The sequence below is a fragment of the Carassius auratus genome, chromosome 9 (assembly GCF_003368295.1).
Source record: "Carassius auratus strain Wakin chromosome 9, ASM336829v1, whole genome shotgun sequence".
NCBI classification, from domain to species: Eukaryota; Metazoa; Chordata; class Actinopteri; order Cypriniformes; family Cyprinidae; genus Carassius; species Carassius auratus.
The window spans coordinates 9,860,606-9,884,271 of record NC_039251.1 but is presented as its reverse complement, the minus strand read 5'-3'; the positions used below and the strand labels follow the sequence as shown (position 1 = coordinate 9,884,271).

General features: G+C 36.8%; 1 protein-coding gene across 2 annotated transcripts; it reads left to right on the top strand.

The window, feature by feature from the left end:
* On the top strand, positions 1–20,946 carry ppp1r1c (protein phosphatase 1, regulatory (inhibitor) subunit 1C). 2 transcript variants are annotated; one of them, XM_026271278.1, is made up of 7 exons: positions 1–147; positions 272–456; positions 2,638–2,698; positions 15,011–15,045; positions 15,372–15,441; positions 19,352–19,555; positions 20,453–20,946. In XM_026271278.1, the coding sequence occupies exons 2-7, from the start codon at positions 376–378 to the stop codon at positions 20,518–20,520; spliced, it is 519 nt and encodes a 172-aa protein (XP_026127063.1). In that variant the 5' UTR covers positions 1–147; positions 272–375; the 3' UTR covers positions 20,521–20,946. The 2 variants fall into 2 exon arrangements, with proteins under 2 accessions (XP_026127063.1, XP_026127064.1); XM_026271279.1 differs by having other exon boundaries at positions 3–147; positions 277–456; positions 15,375–15,441.
* Positions 20,947–23,666: the final 2,720 nt, after the last annotated feature.

Genomic DNA, 23,666 nt, shown 5'->3' with positions numbered 1-23,666 from the left:
GATAGTGAGAGGAAAAGAGAGAGAGAGAGAGACAGCAGAGCAGAGAGAGATCTGAGTGTGTCCCGGAGCAGTCGGAAAACTCACACTGAGAAGACCTGCAGCCATCTCTGCTTCTCTGAGGTTTATGGGACACAGGATCACAACAAAGTGAGTGGGACAACACGAATGTGGGAAGGACAAACTGACTATTTGTTCTGCTGTTTGTCTGTGTGGCTCATTCTCTCTCTCTCACCCACACTCTCTCTTTCTCTTTCTCTCTCTCTCTGTGGAGTAAAGGAAGGCGGGCCATACAGGAGGGAAAGGAAATCACAGGGGCTGATAAATAGGGTCCAGTTTGTCTCCATCTCTCTCTCTCCGTCAGCTCTCTCGTTCAGCATGGAGCCCAACAGCCCTAAGAAAATTCAGTTTGCTGTTCCACTCTTCCAGAGCCAGTTGGATCCCCAGGCAGCCGAGCATGTAAGTAGAGAGAAGCTCTTTTATTGCATGTGCCTAATAGAAAGTGGCCTGCATTGTTCTTTGGCTCCTTTGAGGCTGTCTTGAAGCATCAGATCTGTTCAGACTGCTGCCAAAATCAGTTTTATGATATGATGTCATACATAGTGAGATTGTAGTGCACACCATTGTAATGGCTTGATCAAATAGTGTTTTGAATGCTCTTTAGTGCAAGGAGGGAGTTTTTGTTGACTATTTTCATTCAAAGAGTGTGAATTGGTGGTAAAAAAAAATAGTTTTGTTCTTTGTAAAATTGTTGTTTGTGCAGCAGAATAGATTCTTATTGTGTTCCTGCTGTTGATGGATCCATATCCAGCGGTGAGGCTTCATGCCCAGTCAGTTAAAGTGTTTGATGTTGATGCTGTCGCTGTTGCTGACAATGTCATAACAGGAAAGCGCTGGGCTGATTTTATGACGATGCTGACTTGTCCAATCAGTGGCAGTCTCTCTTGTGCTCAGTAAAGGCAGTGTTCGACTTTGTTTCTTGGAGCAATTTTCTTTTCTTTTTTTTTTTTTTTTAAAGAACCTAGTCTGTTGCAGGTATTATTAATGTGTACTGACCCTGATTTAATAATATCTGCATATTGAAAGATACTTTAAGACCCAATCCAAGTCTTTTTTTTTTTTTGTTAGGATGAAGTTTTTACTCAGCTTTTGCCATTTTAATTGAATGTTACCTTGGTGTCACCATTCACATTATATAATGCAGCAACATTACATTTAGCTGATGCTTTTATCCAAAGCGACTTACAATTGCTAAATGTGTCAGAGGTCGCACGCCTCTGGAGCAACTAGGGGTTAAGTGTCTTGCTCAGGGACACATTGGTGTCTCACAGTGGATTCAAACCCGGGTCTCTCACATCAAAGGCATGTGTCTTATCCACTGCACCAACACAACATTAAGGTCATGAGAAACTTGTGGTTGTGCAACTAGTGAGGTGGCTGGGCTTGATAACAGATGTACACGATCAACAAACATTGCATGTTGTGAGAACCCAGTACTGGCTTGATAGGTCAGGTGATGGCTCATGAAGTTTATCTTTTATTTAAAACAGACTCTGATGTTCAGGTATATTTCAAACCGCATGGACGTGGACGACATTGTTGTGTGTGAGCTCTTGCTGTTTCACATGTGTTGAGACAGCATGTTGTGAGGATAAACATGATCAAAAACCCAGCAGCCTTCTTCAGGGAATTGATTGTATTGCCCCTAGTGAATTCCACAACAAATGCTGGTGTCTGGGCACATGGGGTAAATCAGTCAGCATGAACATTTTACGCCCATGTCCCATCTGTTATTATATATATATATATATATATTGTTTTGAGAAAATTGCCTTTAAAGTTGTCCAAATGTAGTTCTTACCAATGCAAATCACTAATCAAAAATAAAGGTTTAATATATTTACAGTAGGACATTTACAAAATATCTTCATGGAACATAATATTTACTTAATACCCTAATGATTTTTGGCATGAAAGAAAAAGAAAAATTTTGACCAATGCAATGTATTTTTGGCTGTTGCTACAAATATTCCCTAGCTATTTAAGTATTAGTATTATTCCATTATTTTCATTTAGATTATTATATTACTGTTGCTGCTTTGCTTAAAAAAAAATTAACAAACAAAAAAATCTTTAACTAGCTTGAAGGGTTACTCCACCCCAAAATGAAATTTTAGTCATTAATCACTTACACCCATGTTGTTCCAAACCCATAAAGCTTTGTTCATCTACGGAACACAATTTAAGATATTTTGGATGAAAATTGGTAGTCTTGTGACTGTCCCATTGACTGCCAAGTAAATTACACTGTCAAGGTCCAGAAAAGTAGGAAAGACATTGTCAGAATAGTCCATCTCTTTAAGTATCCCTTTAAGCTTGACTGCTGGTCTCCAGGCTGGTCTATTATCTGGTTTTAGGGCATTTTCCTATTGGTAGGGCTGTGGGATCTGCTTAAACCAGTGAGCCAGCTTAGGCTTGAGGTTTTTCCAGCTGGACATTGTATTAAATTAAACCGGTAAGCCACTCGGGGATGTGAATCAGTGATTTTAAAACAGTTAAATGGGTTTTACTACATCCACTTTACTTTTGTTAATGGCAGTATTATTAGTATAATATATATATATTTTTTTTTTCCTTCAGATTCGCAAACGCAGACCTACTCCAGCCACATTGGTCATCTACAATGAACCCAGTGCATCAGGTAAGAGCCTTAAACCATTAAACAAGTTGTGTGCTTCTTTGTAGTCACTGAAAGAGCTGGTTCAACCTACATGGGCCATTGGGTCATAGCAAACAAGGCGCTATTGAACTACAGCCCTTCTGTGCATCTAAATTAAGATACGAATCTACACTGAATGGTCTTTCTTTCATTAAGCTGTAAGTTTAGAGTAAAGTTCTCAGTATTCCCTCATTGTGCCGATCTCTAACTCCATTAGTTTGCTTCAGTTAGCTTGATCAGCATCCCTAATGAATTAGTACTAGAACTCATTACTGTTCTTTTTCAAAAACATACAATAGTTGGCCTATTTGTGCATCATTTAGAGGTGTTTTTCAAGGTTCTGTGCTGTAGTATTTCAGCTGTGGAGTATTTCTTTTGAATTTTCCGCTATTGTTTACATAAAGCCGTGGGTTTCTGTATTGTTATGAAAATAGGCCCTCTCCAATTCTCATGTACAATCATTATATGATATTGCGGGAGGAAATGTGCTCTTCTGGTTTAAAGGACAGCTTGATAGGTCTGACGAGGTCATTTCATGTCGGAGCGTCTGTAATCTAGCCTTGGCTCGGAACAGCACAACACGCTGTGAATGTGGCAACGGTCAACAGGCCACTATCAGCACAAACAACCCACCTATTGCGTCAGCATCTGCAGCCGGACAGGCTGTGTGGACCGGTGCACTGTAGCTCTCTCATCTTTTTCAAGTGTTGTCTCTTCTGGGTGAACTCTCATTTTAACCTCAATGTAGAATGATACAGCTTATCTATGAGTGGAATTCAGGGTTATTTGGGGAATGGATGGGATGTATTTTGCTGAGCTTCAATTATACCTACTATCTGCAAATGACCCTTTAGAAGGTTAATACAGAAGCCTGTTCCTGCCTCAGAGCAAATAAAAAGGGAAATATATCCCAGATTGTGACTTTAAATAACACAAAATGACTTTCTAGCTCTCAGTGTGACTTTAAATCTCCTAGGATGACTTCTTATCCCACAACCATGTCTTCATTTGTCACAATACAACTATATATCTCATAATTGTCTTTATATTTCTCACAATAGGACTATATATCTCACAATTTTGACTATATATCTCACAATTGTAACTTTATATCTGACATTATTACTATATATCTCACAAATGTGACTATATCTCAGAATATTATTGCATAATAATTTACTTTATATCTCATAATATTACTATTTATCTAACCAAGTTGACTATATATCTCACAATGTGACTATATCTCACCATGCGACTATATATCTTAAAATGTTAACTTTATATCTGACATTATTACTATATATCTCACAAATGTGACTATATCTCAAAATATGATTACATAATAATTTACTTTATATCTCATTATATTACTATTTATCCAACAATATATCTCAAAATGTGACTATATCTCACAAGTGTAACTTTATACCTCACAATATTATTATATATCTCACAAATGTGACTTTAAATCTTACAATGTGGATTTCTATCGCTCAGTGTAAATCTATCTTTCACAAATAATGTGGCTTTGAAAAGCAAAATTTTTTTCCTCATACTAAAATTGTGGCTTTATATATCAAAATTGAAAATCTCACAGTGTGACATATTATCTCACTTCATTTCTTATTTTAAACTCACAATTATGTTTTTTTATTTTCTTTTTTACAGTAACTGGCTTTACATACAGTAAAATACTATAACTGTTCCTAAAGACTTTCATGGAACATTCATGTGGTCTATACCTTAAGACTTTTGTTTTCAAACCTACAGTACATTAAACCTACATTATGCAAGCTGAATCAATGAAGTTTTCCACTTGAGGGAACTGCCAGCACATCAGCGTCATCAGTAAACACGGTAACCTCAACCCTAATCCCACTCAACAGCCCACACCAGAAACCAGTTTTTGGCACTGTAAATGTAGAGAAACCATTCCACAGTCTAAACAAATGCTGCCTTCAAGTCATGTCAGAATGATCACGTTCACGATTTGAGCACACGTGAATGACATCACAATGTTTTTGCTTGGAAATTAAACAGTGAAGGTGGAAGCTAATTGGTATCTTTCATAATTACATTTTAATTTTCAACATAATTGACTTTGCGCTTTGTATTTTGATGAAGAATAACAACAAAGCTTGCCAGACAGCACTCTTATGAGGCGCCAGGCTTGTGGGACAAAAATTCCCATAATTCTCTGTGGCAGCATGAAAATGGTAAAATACACAGATAAAGCATAACTTCCACACCTAATGCACATCCTTTGATCTACAGTGTTGCATTAGTGCTAAAAACATTCCCTGTGTTTGCCAAGTGAAAAGAGAGAAATATGAAATTGCTCAATGCGTCCAATTTTAAGTCAAGCCAAGTCAAGTTGAGCTTTATTGTCATTCAGCTACATGTGTGGACATACAGTGGAACGAAATGTCGTGCCTCACAGTACCACAGTGCTACATAAATACAGACATACAACAATGAAGTAAAACAGTATAAACCTATACACAGCTAACCTACTGACAGATTTTGAATATGAATACACTATATATATATATATATATATATATATATATATATATATATATATATATATATATATAAATGTTTACCTATGCATAGACTGAAAAAGAAAAATATATATTGACTATACGAATGCTTCACATAATACTGTACGCGTGCATCATAAGTCAAGTAGCTGGCTGGGGAACAGTGCAAGGTGATTTGTAGTGCATGAGCATGTAAACAGTCTTTTGTGGGATCATGTACATATAGCAGTGTGTGTGAAAAGTGTCTAGTGCATATAGAGGAGAATTGCAAAAAATAGAGGTAGGGGGTTTGTATGGGGTTTCAGAGGAGGGTGGGGTGATTTGAGGTCAGGGCTCTCATAGCCTGGGGGGAAAAGCTGTTGAGCAGTCTGGCGGAGCAGGCTCTGATGCTCTGGTATCATCTTCCTGATGGTAGGAGCTGGAAGAGATTGTACCCTTCATGATACTGCTGGCTTTGCTAGAGCATCGTGTGAAGAACATGTCCATGATGGAGGGCACCAATGATTTTTTTCAGTTGTGTTCACTATCTTCTGGAGGGTCTTACTCTCAGCAGCATTGCAGTTCCTGTACCAGACAGGGATGCAGCTGGTCAGCACACTCTCTATGGTTCCTCTGTAGAATGTGTGGAGTGAGACTTGCTCTTTTCAGCCAGCAGAGAAAGTGTAGCCGCTGTTGTGGCTTCTTGGAGAATGACATGGTGTTGGTGGTCCTCTGTGATTTGCACCCTCAGGGTTATGAAGTGCTGCTGCCTCTCTCCAAAGTCAAGCTATCGAAGGTCAGTGGGGGGTGGTCAAAGGAGTTTCTCCTGAAGTCCATCACAACCTCCTTTGTCTTCTCCACATTGAGGGACACCATTCAGCCAGCTTTGCCATTTCCTCTCTGTAGTGCATTACATCGCTGTTGCTGATGAGACCTACCACCTACTTTGTGGTCAGACATCAATGCTTTCTGAGAATTAGGACAAAACAGGCTAGAGAACTGAAAAAATAAAGTTTACTCTATGTATTCATGTGGTGCTCCTTATTTGGGAGTCACACTTGTGGTCTTTGTGGTCAAAAGTGACCAGACACCTGAAATTTACCTCAACCCTCCCAGTAAGATCAATGTAATGTATTTTTGTTTAATAATATTTATTTAGTATTTTATATAGCTCCATATAAAAGACCTACGTAAATATTCTCTAGTTGATTTTAGACATAAATACTTATTTTTATGAAGTTGTAGATTTGGATATATATTTAGACATTTTCAAAGACAGCTTTTTGTAAAGGTTTCGATTTTTTATTTTTTGGTTTGAAACAGTAGTGTAGCCAGAAAAGAGACTCTGGGTGTGCATATGAAAATCTGGGTGTGCCACATTTATTGTCAGATTACTGTGCAAAATTATGGGATAGTATTTTTGTCACACTGCTTCCGTCCAACCATAGCTACTTCTAGTGTTAATTTGCAGATCGTGTCAAAATGTAGTTAATTGTTAAATGTAATAAATTTCTTCCAATACGATAATTTTGAACTTTAGCTATTTCATTTTGTTTATTTCCATTACAATTTATTCACTTTAAATAAATTATAATATATAATAATAGGATTAAAATGAATTGTAGTTGCTCAATATAGATCTTTTTTTTCATGTTTTTATAATGTCTGGGAAGCCAGAATGCGCATTCTTCAACAGAAACATTTATTAGCTGAACCCTGTTTTTTTTACGTGCCATTTATAGCAAGACATATTACAGATGATATTACGGATGCTTTGTCAGATTTAAATTGAAGCGCGTGCCGAACCGTGTGTGGTGAACCGAGCGGTTTGGTTTTTTTATTTCAGCGAACCGTGCCATCCCTATTACCTCAATAATCAATCAATTACAGGCCTAAAACAATCATGCCCGAGCAGACGGATATTAGCACATCTCATCACACCGGCACCCGCGTCTAAATCAGTTGTATGGTCTGGTTTTCAGTCTAAAACAGTTGTGTCAAGTATAAATGTCTCGTCTGTTTCGGGAGGTGCGCGCGCAGTCAGCGGAGGCTCGCACCTCCCAACTCGCACCGGAGGCTCGCACCTTTTTTTTTCTCAGATTTTGAAAAATCTTCGCGATCGACTTAAAATGCTTCCAAGATCGACTTGTCGACCGCGATCGACGGGTTGGTGACTCCAGATATAGCGACCAACTTTTTTTGAGCAAGCATTGATTATGCGTGACACAGTCTCAATTTGTGGGAGGCATGCATTGGGCTCAAACGCTGTGAGCGCACGCGCTAGCGGGACGGGTGGTCACCCTACCTGGCACACCCGTCTAGAGAGTGTCCACCTTTGTGTGTGGGTCCATGTACATGCTGAATCGACAGGTAAAAAAAAGCCTCAAGTCCAAATATTCATTTATCACCAGTTAACTGTTTGACAAACACTTCCTGCTCCGAAGTGCCGATCTGAATCAACCGAGTCGCGAACATGCTCCGAAGTGCCGATCTGAATCAACCGAGTCGCGAACATGCTCCGAAGTGCCGATCTGAATCAACCGAGTCGCGAACAGGCTCCGAAGTGCCGATCTGAATCAACCGAGTCGCGAACATGCTCCGAAGTGCCGATCTGAATCAACCGAGTCGCGAACAGGCTCCGAAGTCCCGATCTGAATCAACCGAGTCGCGAACAGGCTCCGAAGTGCCGATCTGAATCAACCGAGTCGCGAACAGGCTCCGAAGTGCCGATCTGAATCAACCGAGTCGCGAACAGGCTCCGAAGTGCCGAACTGAATCAACCGAGTCGCGAACAGGCTCCGAAGTGCCGATCTGAATCAACCGAGTCGCGAACATGCTCCGAAGTGCCGATCTGAATCAACCGAGTCGCGAACAGGCTCCGAAGTCCCGATCTGAATCAACCGAGTCGCGAACAGGCTCCGAAGTGCCTGAATCAACCGAGTCGCGAACAGGCTCCGAAGTGCCGATCTGAATCAACCGAGTCGCGAACAGTGTTGTGGGTAACGCATTACTTTACTCTAATTACTTTTTTCCTGAAATTTGTAACTTAACGCCTTAGTTTCGTGCGTAAGTAATCAGTAACTTCGTTATTTTTTTTTAAAAAAAGTAATCCGTTATTTTAAGGAAAGGAAAATCCCGACTGCAGCCTGCTTTTTGTCAGACAGTAGTCCTAGGTCTACTGTGCCACCTCCGGATGTACAGTATCAGCGGAGCCGAAGCTCTGTGATCGTAAAGTCAATGGCTGTGATGCGTCTGTGCCCTGCGCCTGACCCTGTGTGTGTGTGTGGGTTTTTTTTTTTTTTTTTTTTTTTTTTAACTCCCGGCAAGATAGCAGAGAGGACAGCGTTTGGTTTATGGAAGTACGCACATTATTTTCAATTTGTCAACGAAAAAGAAAAGAACATAACGGTAAAATGCACACTCTGCTTTGGTGAAAAGCTTCTGTCGACCGCCAAAAATTCTACCTCAAATTAAACGCTACGTTTTAATCACTACTTTGAAGAGTAAATGTAAGAGAACTGTGTTAAAGCGAATTTAGGCTTGTGACTGTGAGTGACACTTTAATAATAATTAGTTCGGCTATTAAGCGATTTGTCATTTGCCTGTGTGGCAGTGAAGGATTTAATTCGGGTTGTTATCATTTTTGTTTGACAGGCAGCTGTTAATTTCGGTTAGATCATTGGCTGCAGGGGCGTCGCACCCGTGGGGGATGTGGGGGTTTTAACACCCACACTTTTCCCGGTGAGAGGGTTCGACACCCGCACGTTTTCTGCAGTTTTTCCGCAGTTTTGCACAAACGCCTTACTACAGTCCCTCCTCCGTTTCTCTGACCGCTCTGTGTCTGCGCTCGTCGCGGCTGCCTCCTCCCCCTCCCTCTCAAACATGACACCGGCTTTGAGTGTGACCAGCTGATGATTGGCTGTTCTGCCTTAAGTCCCGCCTTTCTTGGGGTGTTATAGGTCAGCTCGTGCTGAGGAGGCGGGAACTTATGGTTATGGTTATTTACATCTCCCTTTTCCAGGTACTTTGAATGAGTGTTTATACTTTCGAGGTTTTTAAAAAACTTGATATGTGTTTGGGAAGATGTTCTGTTAATCGTTTTGTTGACATGTCAAGTGTTTTTGCTATTATATTTTGTTTTTTAGACTAATGCTAATTGCTATTATTGGGATATTGTTTGCATACCTGTTGAAGAACTATGAAAGAAAAGTGAATATTATTTTAATGTTTAAAAACAGTAAATTGTTACATTATTTATACCACCAGAGAAAAAACTTTGTGTGGGCTTTTTTTTTTTTAATGTAGGATTATTTTTTTCCCAGCCAAACGCTGCAAGCCGAAAATCCCGCAAAGTGCCAGAGAACTTTAAGCCCTGCATTTTACCTCTCTGTCAATGTATTCTTCATTTTTATTGTTTATAAACAAACCACATCCATCCCCCACACTTTTGAAAAGCTTGCTACGCCCCTGATTGGCTGGCTGGTTGTTCATCATTTCTAAATGGATTTAAATCTGCAAGCCTGTTTAAGGTTGTGTTTACAAGTAAGCATACTTGTACTTTGATAACTGCATTATTTAAAGTTAAAGAAAAATCAGGAGTTATCTTGTGGTGCTCATAATATAGGCTACAGTAGCCTAGGCTACCCGGGCTGGGTAACGTTAGGTGCGAATTTTGATTAATATGTTCTGTGATAATAAATAAATAAAACGCCATGTGGAATAGCCGATTGCTGACTGTCTTTCCTGTTATTGTTATCCTGCAGTTTTAATTTAGTCGGATGACTGACGTTATTCATTGTCGGGAGTCACGACTTCTAGGTGCATTTAAAGGGGCCGGGGGCTGTGTCTGTCTTGTTTGAGCCGCTGCAAACGGCTTTTAATTTTTGGTAACGCATGAGTACTCTAACGCGTTACTTTTATGAATAGGTAACGCTGTATCATAACTGATTACTTTTAATTGATGGTAACGTTGTAACCTAACTAACTACTTTCCAAAGTAACTATACCCAACACTGGTCGCGAACAGGCTCCGAGTGCCGATCTGAATCAACCGAGTCGCGAACAGGCTCCGAAGTGTTGATCTGAATCAACCGAGTCGCGAACATGCTCCGAAGTGCCGATCTGAATCAACCGAGTCGCGAACAGGCTCCGAAGTGCCGATCTGAATCAACCGAGTCGCGAACAGGCTCCGAAGTGCCGATCTGAATCAGCCGAGTCGCGAACAGGCTCCGAAGTGCCGATCTGAATCAACCAACCCACAGCGGCAGCTGGCACACCTAAAAATAGATGCAGAATTAGTTTTTATAGTCTCAATAAAAAATGTTTACTAAACTTGGGATATTGTTGTTTACTTAGAATATATATTTTTTTTCGCGACTCAGTTGATTCAGATCGGGATTTTTTTTTAAATTCAGATCTGGACATTGAAGCAGGAAGTTTTTGTCAAACAGTTAACTGGTGATAAATGAATATTTGGACTTGAGGCTTTTTTTTTACCTGTCGATTTAGCATGTACATGGACCCACACACAAAGGTGGACACACTCTAGACGGGTGTGCCAGGTAGGGTGACCAGCCGTCCCGTTAGTGCGTGCGCGCACAGCGTTTGAGCCCAATGCGCGTACCTCCCACAAATTGTGACTGTGTCACGCATAATCAATGCTTGCTCAAAAAAAGTTGGTCGCTATATCTGGAGTCACCAACCCTTCGATCGCGGTCGACAAGTCGATCTTGGAAGCATTTTAAGTCGATCGCGAAGATTTTTCAAAATCTGAGAAAAAAAGGTACGAGCCTCCGGTGCGAGTTGTGAGGTGCGAGCCTCCGCTGACTGCGCGCGCACCTCCCGAAACAGACGAGACATTTATACTTGACACAACTGTTTTAGACTGAAAACCAGACCATACAACTGATTTAGACGCGGGTGCCGGTGTGATGAGATGTGCTAATATCCGTCTGCTCGGGCATGATTGTTTTAGGCCTGTAATTGATTGATTATTGAGGTAATAGGGATGGCACGGTTCGCTGAAATAAAAAAACCAAACCGCTCGGTTCACCACACAAAGTTCGGCCCGCGCTTCAACTTAAATCTGACAAAGCATCCGTAATATCATCTGTAATATGTCTTGCTATAAATGGCACGTAAAAAAAACAGGGTTCAGCTAATAAATGTTTCTGTTGAAGCATGCGCATTCTGGCTTCCCAGACATTATAAAAACATGAAAAAAAAAGATCTATATTGAGCAACTACAATTCATTTTAATCCTATAATTATATATTATAATTTATTTAAAGTGAATAAATTGTAATGGAAATAAACAAAATGAAATAGCTAAAGTTCAAAATTATCGTATTTGGAAGAAATTTATTACATTTAACAATTAACTACATTTTGACACGATCTGCAAATTAACACTAGAAGTAGCTATATTTGGACGGAAGCAGTGTGACAAAAATACTATCCCATAATTTTGCACAGTAATCTGACAATAAATGTGGCACACCCAGATTTTCATATGCACACCCAGAGTCTCTTTTCTGGCTACACTACTGCAACAATAGCCCAAGTTTAGTAAACATTTTTTATTGAGACTATAAAAAATAATTCTTCATCTATTTTTAGGTGTCAGCTGCCACTAGCTACACCACTGGTTTGAAATGCTGATTTGAAGCATCAGTTTTTGAATTATTATTACTTATGCTAAAATGGTTGTGACAGAAAAAAAAGAAAAGAAAAAACACTTAATTATAATTATAATTGTTTAACTCACCAGGTATTATATAAACACACACACTCGCACACACAACAAACCACAAATGCCAAACCATATTATCAAATATTTTATTAAACATAAAACATTTTTATATTAAAATGTTTAACATTAGTACTGTTTTAAATATTCCATAGTATTATACATCTATTATTTTTCATATGTACAAATAATTGATTGGAGGTGATGTTAGCGGTTGTGAGTGATATTTAATGTCATTATTTTGCAAATCAAAGTGTTTTATATGTATTAGGAACATTCCAGTGATAATATGTATTTTACATATAATCTAATGACAGGTAAAGATTTATGTTTCTGTCTTGAGTCTCAAGAATCAGAGAGTGTCTTCATAAATGGTTCAGTGAATAAACAGCAATGATCCACCTCATCCGAGTGTTCAAGCTCACAGATATCATATGTAGGGTTGGGTACCGAAACCCACAGCCAGTATCATGTATTGGACTTGGCAGAGATGGCTGGTTTTCTTGATAAAGCTTAACCAAACCTCCTCACTGGAGCCAGCACTGCCATCTGCTAGTTCTGCTTGAGAAGAGGGCCTTGTTATGAGCTCACGAGCTTCCCTCGACTAAGAGCATTTATTGTCTCCTGTCGGGTGCCAGGTCTTACCCAACAGAGATGACATGCTCTCCAGCAAAGCCATTCAAACTCGACAAATGACCGGGAAGCGCTGTTAATTTCAGAGCTGTTTGTTTTTCCTGATTGATGCAGGCGATCGCTGGGAGGTTGTTGTGGCGTTGTGGTTGTGCTGCCTATTTTCCCCTGCTGATTTTGGATGTAGATCGCAGGGGCGTGTTGAGGAGGTGGGACGCACAGAGCTGCATTCACAAAACAAGCACCTCTTTGTTTGGCTGGCATTTCTTCCTCTGATCCAAAACACTTGGAATCGGTCCCTTATAAAGAAAGTTTTTGAAGCTTTATGAACTTGCGTCACACGATTGCTGCTCGTCATAAACTGGGCACCATGTACCCATGAACAGAAGATGAAGTTGAAGAGCGGCTTGGCTCGTTATTGTGGTTAGAGTGGTAATTTGGTGCAGTGTTCATAAAGCAGAACCTGTGGCTTTGGCAGAAACGCTTTGTGCGATACGTCTTTGTAATGAGGTCCTTGTGTGTGGAGCCACTGGGCCCATAAAAGCAGAAATTCACTGTGTGCCTCTGGTTCTTCTTAACGTCAGGCTATTAGGTGAGGAAATAAAGATGCTCAGTGGATTTAAGAGAAATCAGGGGCTTTTAAAGTCTTCTTTCCACCCTAAACAAGTGTAACGACAGTCCAGTAGTGGTGCACACAGTCCTCAGACTACATAATAGTTTAATGGTATGAAAAACTATTAATTGTATATAATAGTTCATTGTATGAAAGTACAATAAAAAACATAGAATCCATTCAAAACAATTCAGTATATGCGTCCCTGGACCACAAAGTCACACTGGTATATTTATGGCAATAGCCAATTGTATGCATCAAAATGATCGATTTTGCTTTTATGTCAAAAATCTTTAGGACATTCATTTAAGATCATGTTCCATTAAGATATTTTGTAATTTCCTACCGTAAATATATAAAAACTTAAGTTTGATTAGTAATATGCATTGCTTATGACTTAATTTGGACAACTTTAAAGGTGATTTTCTCAATATTTTTATTTTTTTGCGCCCTCAAATTCCAGATTTTCAAATAGTTGTATCTTGACCACGTATTCTCTTATATCATAACAAACCATACATCAGTGGAAACTTTAGTAAGATACATCAAAAAAAATTTTAATGTTCCAGGAACACATATATTTAAATATATACAGTGGCCCTCCAAAATATGAATTTCATTTTCGAACTAAACAGCATTTACAAACAACTTATTTTGTCATGAAGAATGTCATTCACAGAGGACACGTGAATTAATCAAATTATCAAATTAAATACTTTCATTAAACAAGTATGCAATAAATAGATCAAGAGTGATTTATACTGTTACAAAATAGTTAAATTTCAAATAACTGCTGTTGTTTTCAACTTTCTATTAAACAAATAATCTTGTTTAATATTTAATATTGATAATAAAAATTGTTTTCTTGAGTGCCAAATCAAAAAATTTGAAAGAATTGGAAGGAGTAATGACACTGTATAAATTAGAGCAATACATTACATTTTAAAACATATTCAAATAAAAATAATAAAAATAAAACAAAAACTGATCTTTCAATTTTAGTAAAATATCACAAAATTGCTGTTTTACTGTATTTTTGATCAAATAAATTTAGCGACTGATTTAAAAAACATGAAACAAAATTAATTAAATAAAACATTTTTAGAAGATATAGAAGATAAATTGGTCTTTCAAGTCCTAAAATGAACAAATAGCCCTACATTTCATACCATCTAAAATAATGTATAAGCCTCTCTTAGTGCAGTCACAGAAATAAATGGGTCAGCCTCCTAAAAGCAGTTCTGCATTATGAAAAAGAAACTTGGGAGTGTAAAATCTAATTTTGTTAGTTGCCTAATGCATTCCATTCTTGGATCAAGATATAATTGGTCTAAATATGGCTCTGCTCTTAGTGTCCTTTAACAGAATTTGTGGAGATAGAAACTCAGGAGAAATGAAGCACACAGATGGTTCTGTGACCCAGTCTTACAGATTAGATGTGACTCGAATGTTAAAAAACTTGTGGTCCCTGAACAAAAAAACAGCCAATTAGTTACACTGCAGCTAAGAAAAATGTTTAAAGTTTTGCTTTGAAAACATGTTGTCTGAACATTAAAAATGTCCATAAAAATTTAATTTAATTAAAATTAAGTTTATGCATTTAGCAGACGCTTTTATCCAAAGCGACTTACAGTGCATTCAGGCTATCAATTTTTACATGTCATGTGTTCCCGAGGAATCAAACCCCCAAACCCTCAAATCTATTACAGTTAATGGTAAAATGATAGATAGATAAATTGGGATTCAAAGTAAGTCCCCCTGTTCTTTTTCCCCTTCAGGAGATGACAAGCAGACTACAAGCAATCAAACAGAGGTGAGTACTGTATCTATATCAATCACAGAGATGAGAGATTAACCCTAGCACTTCAAACGAGCATTAGATATGATCTCCTTCACTCTGGTCTCCTCCATCACTGTATCAGACATCACACGGTGTTCTGTTCAGACGTCTCAGTGGCCGTGGCAGTATATAAGCAAAGCCTCCAGCTGCTTCTCTGCAGAGCTCTCTATGATGCTCAGTGCAGGGTTTGCTATGAGATGTGTGGAGCTCTGATGCAGTTGTCATTGATTACCTGCTGGAGCAAAGCTCCTGAAATAGAGTCTGTGTGAAATCAGAACCTCTCTCTCCACTGTCCACAGCAGGCCCAGAGTGACCAGCTCTCTCCAGCCCAGAGGAAACAGAGCGTCTACACGCCACCAACCATGAGAGGTATGAGACCTGCACTCAAACATATACACCATCTGCATATTATGTGACGTTTCAGGCTCTTACCTAACCATACCATCTGAGTCATTCCTCTTCTGCAGTACCATTCGAGTTGAAAAAAAAACTAAAATGCTTTTGTCATAATTTAGTATTTCTATAAAAGGACCACATTTTCAGAATAAAAAAGGCCAAACTCAGAAAGTTGAATTACACTTAATTATTCATACAATGACAAGAAATTTACTGGATGATGGAAATTATGAGCTAAAGATAGAGCTTACATTTGATGTTTTTCTATACCTTTTTATTTTGATTTTATCACTGTTTTTATACTGTAACCGTACGGTATCAATCTAAATGGATTGATTTAGAGGCAAACAACCCAATTAATATTTAGATTTATACAGTTAATATGAGTAAATATATTTATAATATATTATTATTGCCATATAATTTTTATTTATAATATGCTCAATCGGTACATAAGTCTACTGCTTATTCAATATACATGTATATCATTTTTAATTTTTATACTGCTTTTTATTCTTATTCTTAATCTTACTTATTTGTACACTTGGCAAATAAATATTGTTGGATTCTGATTAGTGATGCACGGAACATAACAGATCCATTAATAATTGATATACCATTATACTGTATTTTTTGTTAATATTCATAATTATTATTATTATTTAATTTTAGTAAAATTTTAGTAGTTTTGTTTTGTGATTTGCCATCTTTATTATCTTTTTTATATACATATAAAAGTATACAGTTTTTATTAGGTTTTAGAGTATTTAGTTTTCGTTATTTTAGCTTAAACTAAACAAAAATGAGAAATGTTTGACTTGTTTTGATATAAAATGAGTTATATTAGCTTTATATATTTATGTATGTATGTACTCTGGTACTTATTAACTGATGATAGATTCACTTATTGATGTTTGTGCTGCTGTTTTCCCTCAAAAAGTGATGTCACTTTTTTTTGTTACTTTTTACTTTTATATATATATATATATATATATATGTATATATATGTATATATATATACATATATATATATATATATATATATATATATATATATATATATATATATATATATATATACATATGTATATATATGTATATATATATATATATATATATATATATATATATATATATATATATATATATATATATATATATATATATATATATATATATGTATATATATATATATTAAGGTAATGAAAAGTTTACTGCATAGTAGGAATGATATGTCTATGCCATCTGTGAGTGTACAGTGTGATGCACAGTACACTGACTTAATCAGCCATGCCATCTTCTCCATTCACATTACATCTTTCACCAATGGAGGCGGTGTTTTACATCCAGTGACCCACACATGCAGCCCACTCAACAGACTACTCACACTGCGTGTGCTTATGAATCAGTCGCTGATATTAATACAATTCCTCCACTCTTAACCACGAACAGTGAGGTCCAAAGTCTGAGTACACTAGTGAAGATGCGTCTGTTTTTCCCAGCATGATTTGAGAATCATCCAAAGAGCATCTTGAGCTCCAACAAAAGAAAGAACATCTATTAATCACATGATCATTGTCATAGATTTTATTAATAGATCCTAGAAATGCAGCAACGTTTAAAAAATGTTTTTTTTTTAATTAGAATACAAAACATTTGAACACTTTAAACCCAATGAAAAAAATAAAATACACTGCCTGTGTTCATTCATAGTTCTTCATTAAAAATAAATGAATAATAATAATAATAATAATCTGAAAGATTTGACCATTATAAGCAGTGACTTAATTCAAAGTAAAGTCTTTTGCACAGATCATGGCAATAGATCTAGTGAACAGGTTTTCAGATTTTATTTAAATTTCTGATTCTTTAGTTTTCCCATCATTTAGCACTTCATTTAATATTCACTTCTTCCTGATTTTCAGCTGCAGTTTATTTTTGATTTATTTGTGTTTATGCCATTTATACAATGTTGAGCCTTGTAATGATTCTGTCACTCCTAAAAAATGTTTTAGGAGTGCTTGTCCAGATCAAAGATGAAAAGTTTTTTTGTTTTTGAGTTTGTTTATTTTAATAATTGCTTATTTTTTGCCAATTACAAGGGCAGTAAACTGGATTTAAACTCGTTTTAAGCTTTTTCGTTTTAATTTAAGCTCGTCTGCATTTAAGTGCCACCATGCATCACATGTGGAATGTCTGCCAGGCCACGTTTGTGACAAAGTCGAGGTTTTAAGACAATGAGATGGGGGAGGGAGGACAGTGGAGTCCACCTCGCTGACACATAGACAAGGCCATTTCCTGGCATGGACGTGCTAAATTCACATTAGCTTGAGTTATTGATTGGAGTGGGGGGAGGAGAGAGAAATGCATCATTCTAGATAGATGGGCTCAAATGCAGAGCCTTGCAGAGCAGTTTTGAATCAACACTCAGCATCCTTTCGGTCAGTGCAGGGCAGAAACAGCTAAAGCAATCTGATTTGCAGTGATGCCAAGCTAGCGTGCTGTGCTGGTGTGGGCTAGTCATGGTTCAATGGTGTCAGAACCTCATTTGTTTAAGTAGTGGTCTCTTGTCTGTGAAAAGATCGTTAAAAGTTTTGAGACGATTGCTTTTGATAGCGACAAAGTGGTGAGCTGAACCCATACACTCAACGAGTGTATAGAAGTTCATTGAGCTCCCACTTTATAGTGCCCTTGATTGCGGGAGTGTTTTCCTCATTCACTTTCTCTATTGGGATTTCAAAATGCACTTCAATTAAGAGTTCAAAGCCATGACTTAAGCCAACTAGATCTGAGATCAATTATAATATTATATACTTAGATGTGAAGCAGGGGGAAAAAAAGTATTAATTTCATTGTTTAAAGACTTAAGAAATAATTCACCTGAAAATTAACAATTGTGAAAAGTACCCTCAGACGATAAAAGATGTAGATGAGTTTGTTTCTTCAACGAATCGGTTTAAGGTTAAACCAGTTTCATGATGGATTTGTTTTTTACAAACACCCTTTTTCACATCACAAGGACTGAAGTGGTGTGGATTACTTGTACATTATTGTGATGTTTTGATTAGCTGTTTGGACTCTGATTCTGACGGCACCCATTCACTGCAGCATTACTGTATTAGTGAGTAGTGAGCAATTCAGAATTTCTCCAAACCTGTTTTGATTAAGAAACAAACTCATCTATATCTGTTGCGCTCTATCGTCTCTGTGTAGATCACAGTTCTGTTTTGTTACCAGTAGTTTATTATTCAGGATTCCCTGATTTACTTTTTATTTGTTATTATATTTATTTTATTTGTATTTTTTTCCTCAAGGTATTTCAGTTATGATGAATTCTCTCTTTTAAACAACACATTTAACACATTGGTAATTATGGCGTTCTAGATGAGTATGTTAGACATTTACATTTAGAGGTCTGCTGATGAAACCTGCTGAAAGCTCTTAAGATGCTTTCAGACCTGCTTCATGAGAGAGCTATCAGCTTACAATGCATTAGCTCTCTACTTTGAAACGTCACCAAGAAATATAGTGCTGTTGATCAAAACTGATGTCAGCCCAACTAGGGCTGGGCGATATATCGAGTATTCATGATTTTATTTTTCATATTTACTTTTACTAGAACTGCAATAAATACTTTTAATGACTAAATACTTGTCTTTTTGTCCGAACAGTTTTTTGGTTTGACATACATGCATAAATCTCGCAATTCATTCATTTTCCATTTCATAGCCGCCCCATAGCCGCCCGTTGAGTGCACTTTGATTGATGTCATACATTTGGATGGAGTTCAGAGGTCTCTCACTGTTTCCGCACACTGCACGCCTGTGCTGATAGCCTGTGTCCACTGTGTGGCGCTGTGCTGTGTGTCCTGTGTTGAGTGCAGAGCTGCAGTTGGTGGTGGAGCAGCACTTTCAGAAGCAGGAGCAGCAGGATGCGGGGCTCTCTGACAGCCCAGACACGCCCAGTCCAATCACAGCACAGCATTTTGTCAACGAAGCTCAGTGGGCCAATCAGAACAGCTCAGAGCCCAATGGCAATGCTTCTTGTGTCAGTACTGAGGGGCAGCCAGGCAGCAGTGGGGACGGGGGTAAGTCCAGAACAAAAACTGGGAATAAGTGATAATATCATGGCTTTTAACAATACACAGGAAGCTAGGAATGTATATGTAACAATCCGTCACTTGTAAATATATTAAAATCAGGTTAGAATAAATCTGTGCAGAGAATTATGGAGGACCAATGTACTCTAAATTTAATAATGAAATCAGTTAAATAAATAATGTATTTATTTCAATTTATTATATAATTTATTCAATTATATGTAGTATGTAGTATCATACTATTGTTTATTATAATATTTTGAATCAGTTAGAATTTTTCATAGTTTAAGTTTTAGCATTTTTTGTTTTTAATTATTATGTAACAAAAATATTTTTATGATTTATAATTTTTATGGTTTTAATTTGAAGTTGACATTTTAATTAACCATAGTAACCCTGCTGGAAATACAAAGTTTTAGTAAGCATATTCGTTTATTTTATGCAGTATTTTAGCTCTTTTACTTACAGTTTTATGTAAGTGGATATCATGAAAATGTTCTTAATCAGGTTTTTAAAACAAATATTACAAATTAAATTGGTTATTGATTAATTTTATCATTGCAAAATAAATGTGCACATATAATAGATTTAATTAATTGTTTACATTTTTAAAAAATACAAACTAAATTAGTACATGTAATTTCTGTTTAATTACTTATTGATTTGATTAATTTATTTTGAGTGCATTTATCCTTCATAAACAATATATTTTTTGTACGATTATATAAATAAAAGCTGATTGCTTGGTTGGAAGATCTGCTGCACTTGACTGACAAGGCTTTTTTTTTGTCTCTGTCTCTCCTCCACTTTTTGTTAAATTCTTATTTTTGTTCTATTATTATTTTGAATATTATTACTACCATTGCTTTGTATATTCATATGCAGGAGACACAGCAGACACCTCAGGAAGTGAGCAGAAAAACATGAGCAGTCCTTCATCTGTCTCTCGATAGCCGTAATAATGTACCTGGCTCACCGCAGACCCTTCCTAAACATTTACTGTCCCCTCCACTCTTTGGACTCTGAATAAGAAGACATGCTTTCTCTAAATACACACATTGTACTTTCTCACCTCTTTCTGAGTTCCAGTGATGACTTCCTTTGATCAGTTTTACTTGTGTGAAGTGAAATGCTTGTGCTTCACTTTGAACCCTGTACTAAAATGATCCGTCCTGTTTGTTTTTCTATTTGATAAAATGGCATTTGAAATATTTCCAATATGTATATCTGTGAAATGCGGGCAGCATATTTTTGGCACTTTCAGATCAGTTGTAATAATTTATTTATGGGTTTGGATTTACTTGTGAAGTAGAGTTGATGAAATAAACTTTTTTGGAGCTTGAAATAAAAAAAAATAATAAATAAGTAAATAATTTTGAGTAAGTGCTGTTTATCTAATGTTACTTTCCTTTTGGTTTTTAATCTCCCACTTCCAAAATGCCCCAGTCTTATAGATAAATAAATGTCATGAGGCTTATAGGTTAAGTATGTAATTTATGTGCAAAGTAGCAGCAAACCTGATACAACAATAATTGAGAAAAAATCACTTCATTTAATATGGCTACTGTAAAAATTAAAGTCCTGCTTTTCAGTTCAGCTTTTCAATAACGGCATGCTTTTTTGTATCTTGACACTATTCAAAATGTGATCCATGTCAGAGTTTATTGCTGATATAAAAATATGTTGCACCAACAACAGTTGTGGGCAACAAGAAATGTTGGTCTTGACCCGTTGAAGTAGATATGAGCAGTAACTTTTTACATTTTTTAACATTTTTTAATGTCCAAGTGCATGATAAAGATGGCCAGCAAGCTTGTCCAGATGAAAGATGAAACTTAAAAAATATTAATTCATTCTGCAGTTGTGTTTGCTCAGAAATACCATGCTTCACCGGGGCTTATCATAACCTCCTATAATTGTCTATACTCTTCTGCATCAAGATGACTGCAATCAACCTTTAAAAAAAACATTAGTCTAGGCAGCTGGCTCTAGATGGGTAAGTCAGGTCACACTGGGACAGGTGCATGCTGGGACTCACGCTGTGTTCGTCCTGCAGGTAGAGAACACAGCGATAGCCAGCAAGAGGAACAAGAGAGTCATCATCCTCCGAAACTCTCTCAGAAACACCTGGACACATTGTCTGAGGAACCCGGAGACCTGTCACCACGACGCAAAGACACACCGTACCAGCACCAGCCACCCTTCGTCCCTGGTAGGACCAGATCAAGAACACATAATACATAATACTGCAGAAACATGACATGTAGGAAAAGCTTTCACCGCGATTTGCATATTCTATTGATCTGATGGTCCATTGAATTCGTTTTGGTGTCTTTTGAATTCAGCAAAAAGATGCTTGACCAAAAGAGAATCCAATGTTACGTTCACAAAACAGCAGAATGCAGTCACTCATGTATTTTACCTGTACAGTATGCTTGTGATTTTTTTTTTTCAAATGAAGGAATTCTCTTTTATTCCCCAAGCCTGCATTAATTTGATTGAAAATCTGTATTAAAAAAAATAATAATAATAATAATAATAAAAAACAGTGATATTGTGAAATATTATTACATAAAAAAAAAAAAAACTAATACTAATTTTCATTGAAAAATGAAAAAAGGCTTTGTCTGTGCTGTTTCCATTTAAAATTAAAGGCAACCACTGGATTTTAATCATGATCCAAACAAGGGTTACCGCTGTAAACAAAGCAGAGCTGCATTACAGTATGAACACTACTTTAATATGCATTGTTTAGACTTTTCTACATATAGTTCCCCACAGAGATACATTTATATAAACTCATACTGCAACTGTATCGCGATTTAATGCGAGAACGAAGGGGATTGACACTGGGTTGTTATATAGGCCTAGTCTTATTAATAAGGATCAGAGATGGTTTAAAACTCACGCCTATTGTGGAAAGGTGAAAGGTTGCCTCTTGCCCAAATCTCGTTCTTTTCACAGGGGTAAAGATGCTGAAAAACCAGACAGACCCTTCTTCACTTTTCCAGGAGGAAGAGGAGAACAGCGAGGATCGGAAAGACAGTCAGACAGAGTAACACTGCTTGAATTACATGAGGAAGTGAGGTCATTTATTATACTGTTTGGGAACTGTTTTCCCTTTTTTAGTTTAACATTTTTTGTTTTTCTTATCCGAGTGGAAATAGTTTGCGAGGAAATTACACAGTAGTTTTTATCTACAGTAAATAAATACATTTACGCAGTACTAAGAGGTCCAAATGTTGAGACAGCAAACTTTTAAACTTTAATTGATGAAGCATATATATATATATATATATATATATATATATATATATATATATATATATATATATATATATATATATATATATATTCAAAATAGAGGCTTTTTCAGCAGTGATCTCAACCTTTTTTCTCCCCACGCTATATTCTCTCGTATTGTGATTTATTTCATAATATAAACTTTAATGTAGTTGTATTTCATCATGAGTTGTAATATGAAAACGAAAGAAAACTTTTGCTCCGCAGATGATTTAGCAATACACTGGGAGGATTGCAAAGCCAATGACATCCTGCCATATTATTTTTGATCACCTCATGTGGAAAGAGCCCGTTGCTTTGATGTAACTTTCTCTGACAGAAGCAATATTTTTGTAGGAATATGGCTGTTTTGTATGCAGACGTGACTCTGAAGTCCCACACGGCTGTTGTACAGCCCACCGGCTCTATGACATAAGTGTCTGAAGAGTGGGCATTATACATGGAGTTAAAGCTTGATACTGTACATGCTAACATTATTAGAGTATTTTAGATCTTCTGCAACACACACACACACACACACACACACTTTTTTTTCTTCCCCAAAAATAATCAGCCTGCATTAATGTGCTATAATACTGTCAGAAAGAGATGGTTTTATGAAATGACAGGGCAGTTTTATTTTTTGTGTAAATGCTTTTAAAATCTGTAGTAAATTTGTGGACATTTCAACATCTCATTGTTGACGTTAGTAGCATAATTATAAAGAAAGTCTAAACAATTATAGCCAAATCTCACAAAAACTATGAAGAAATGTAGGTACATTTCAACCAAAAAAAATCATTTTTACTTTTTGTTG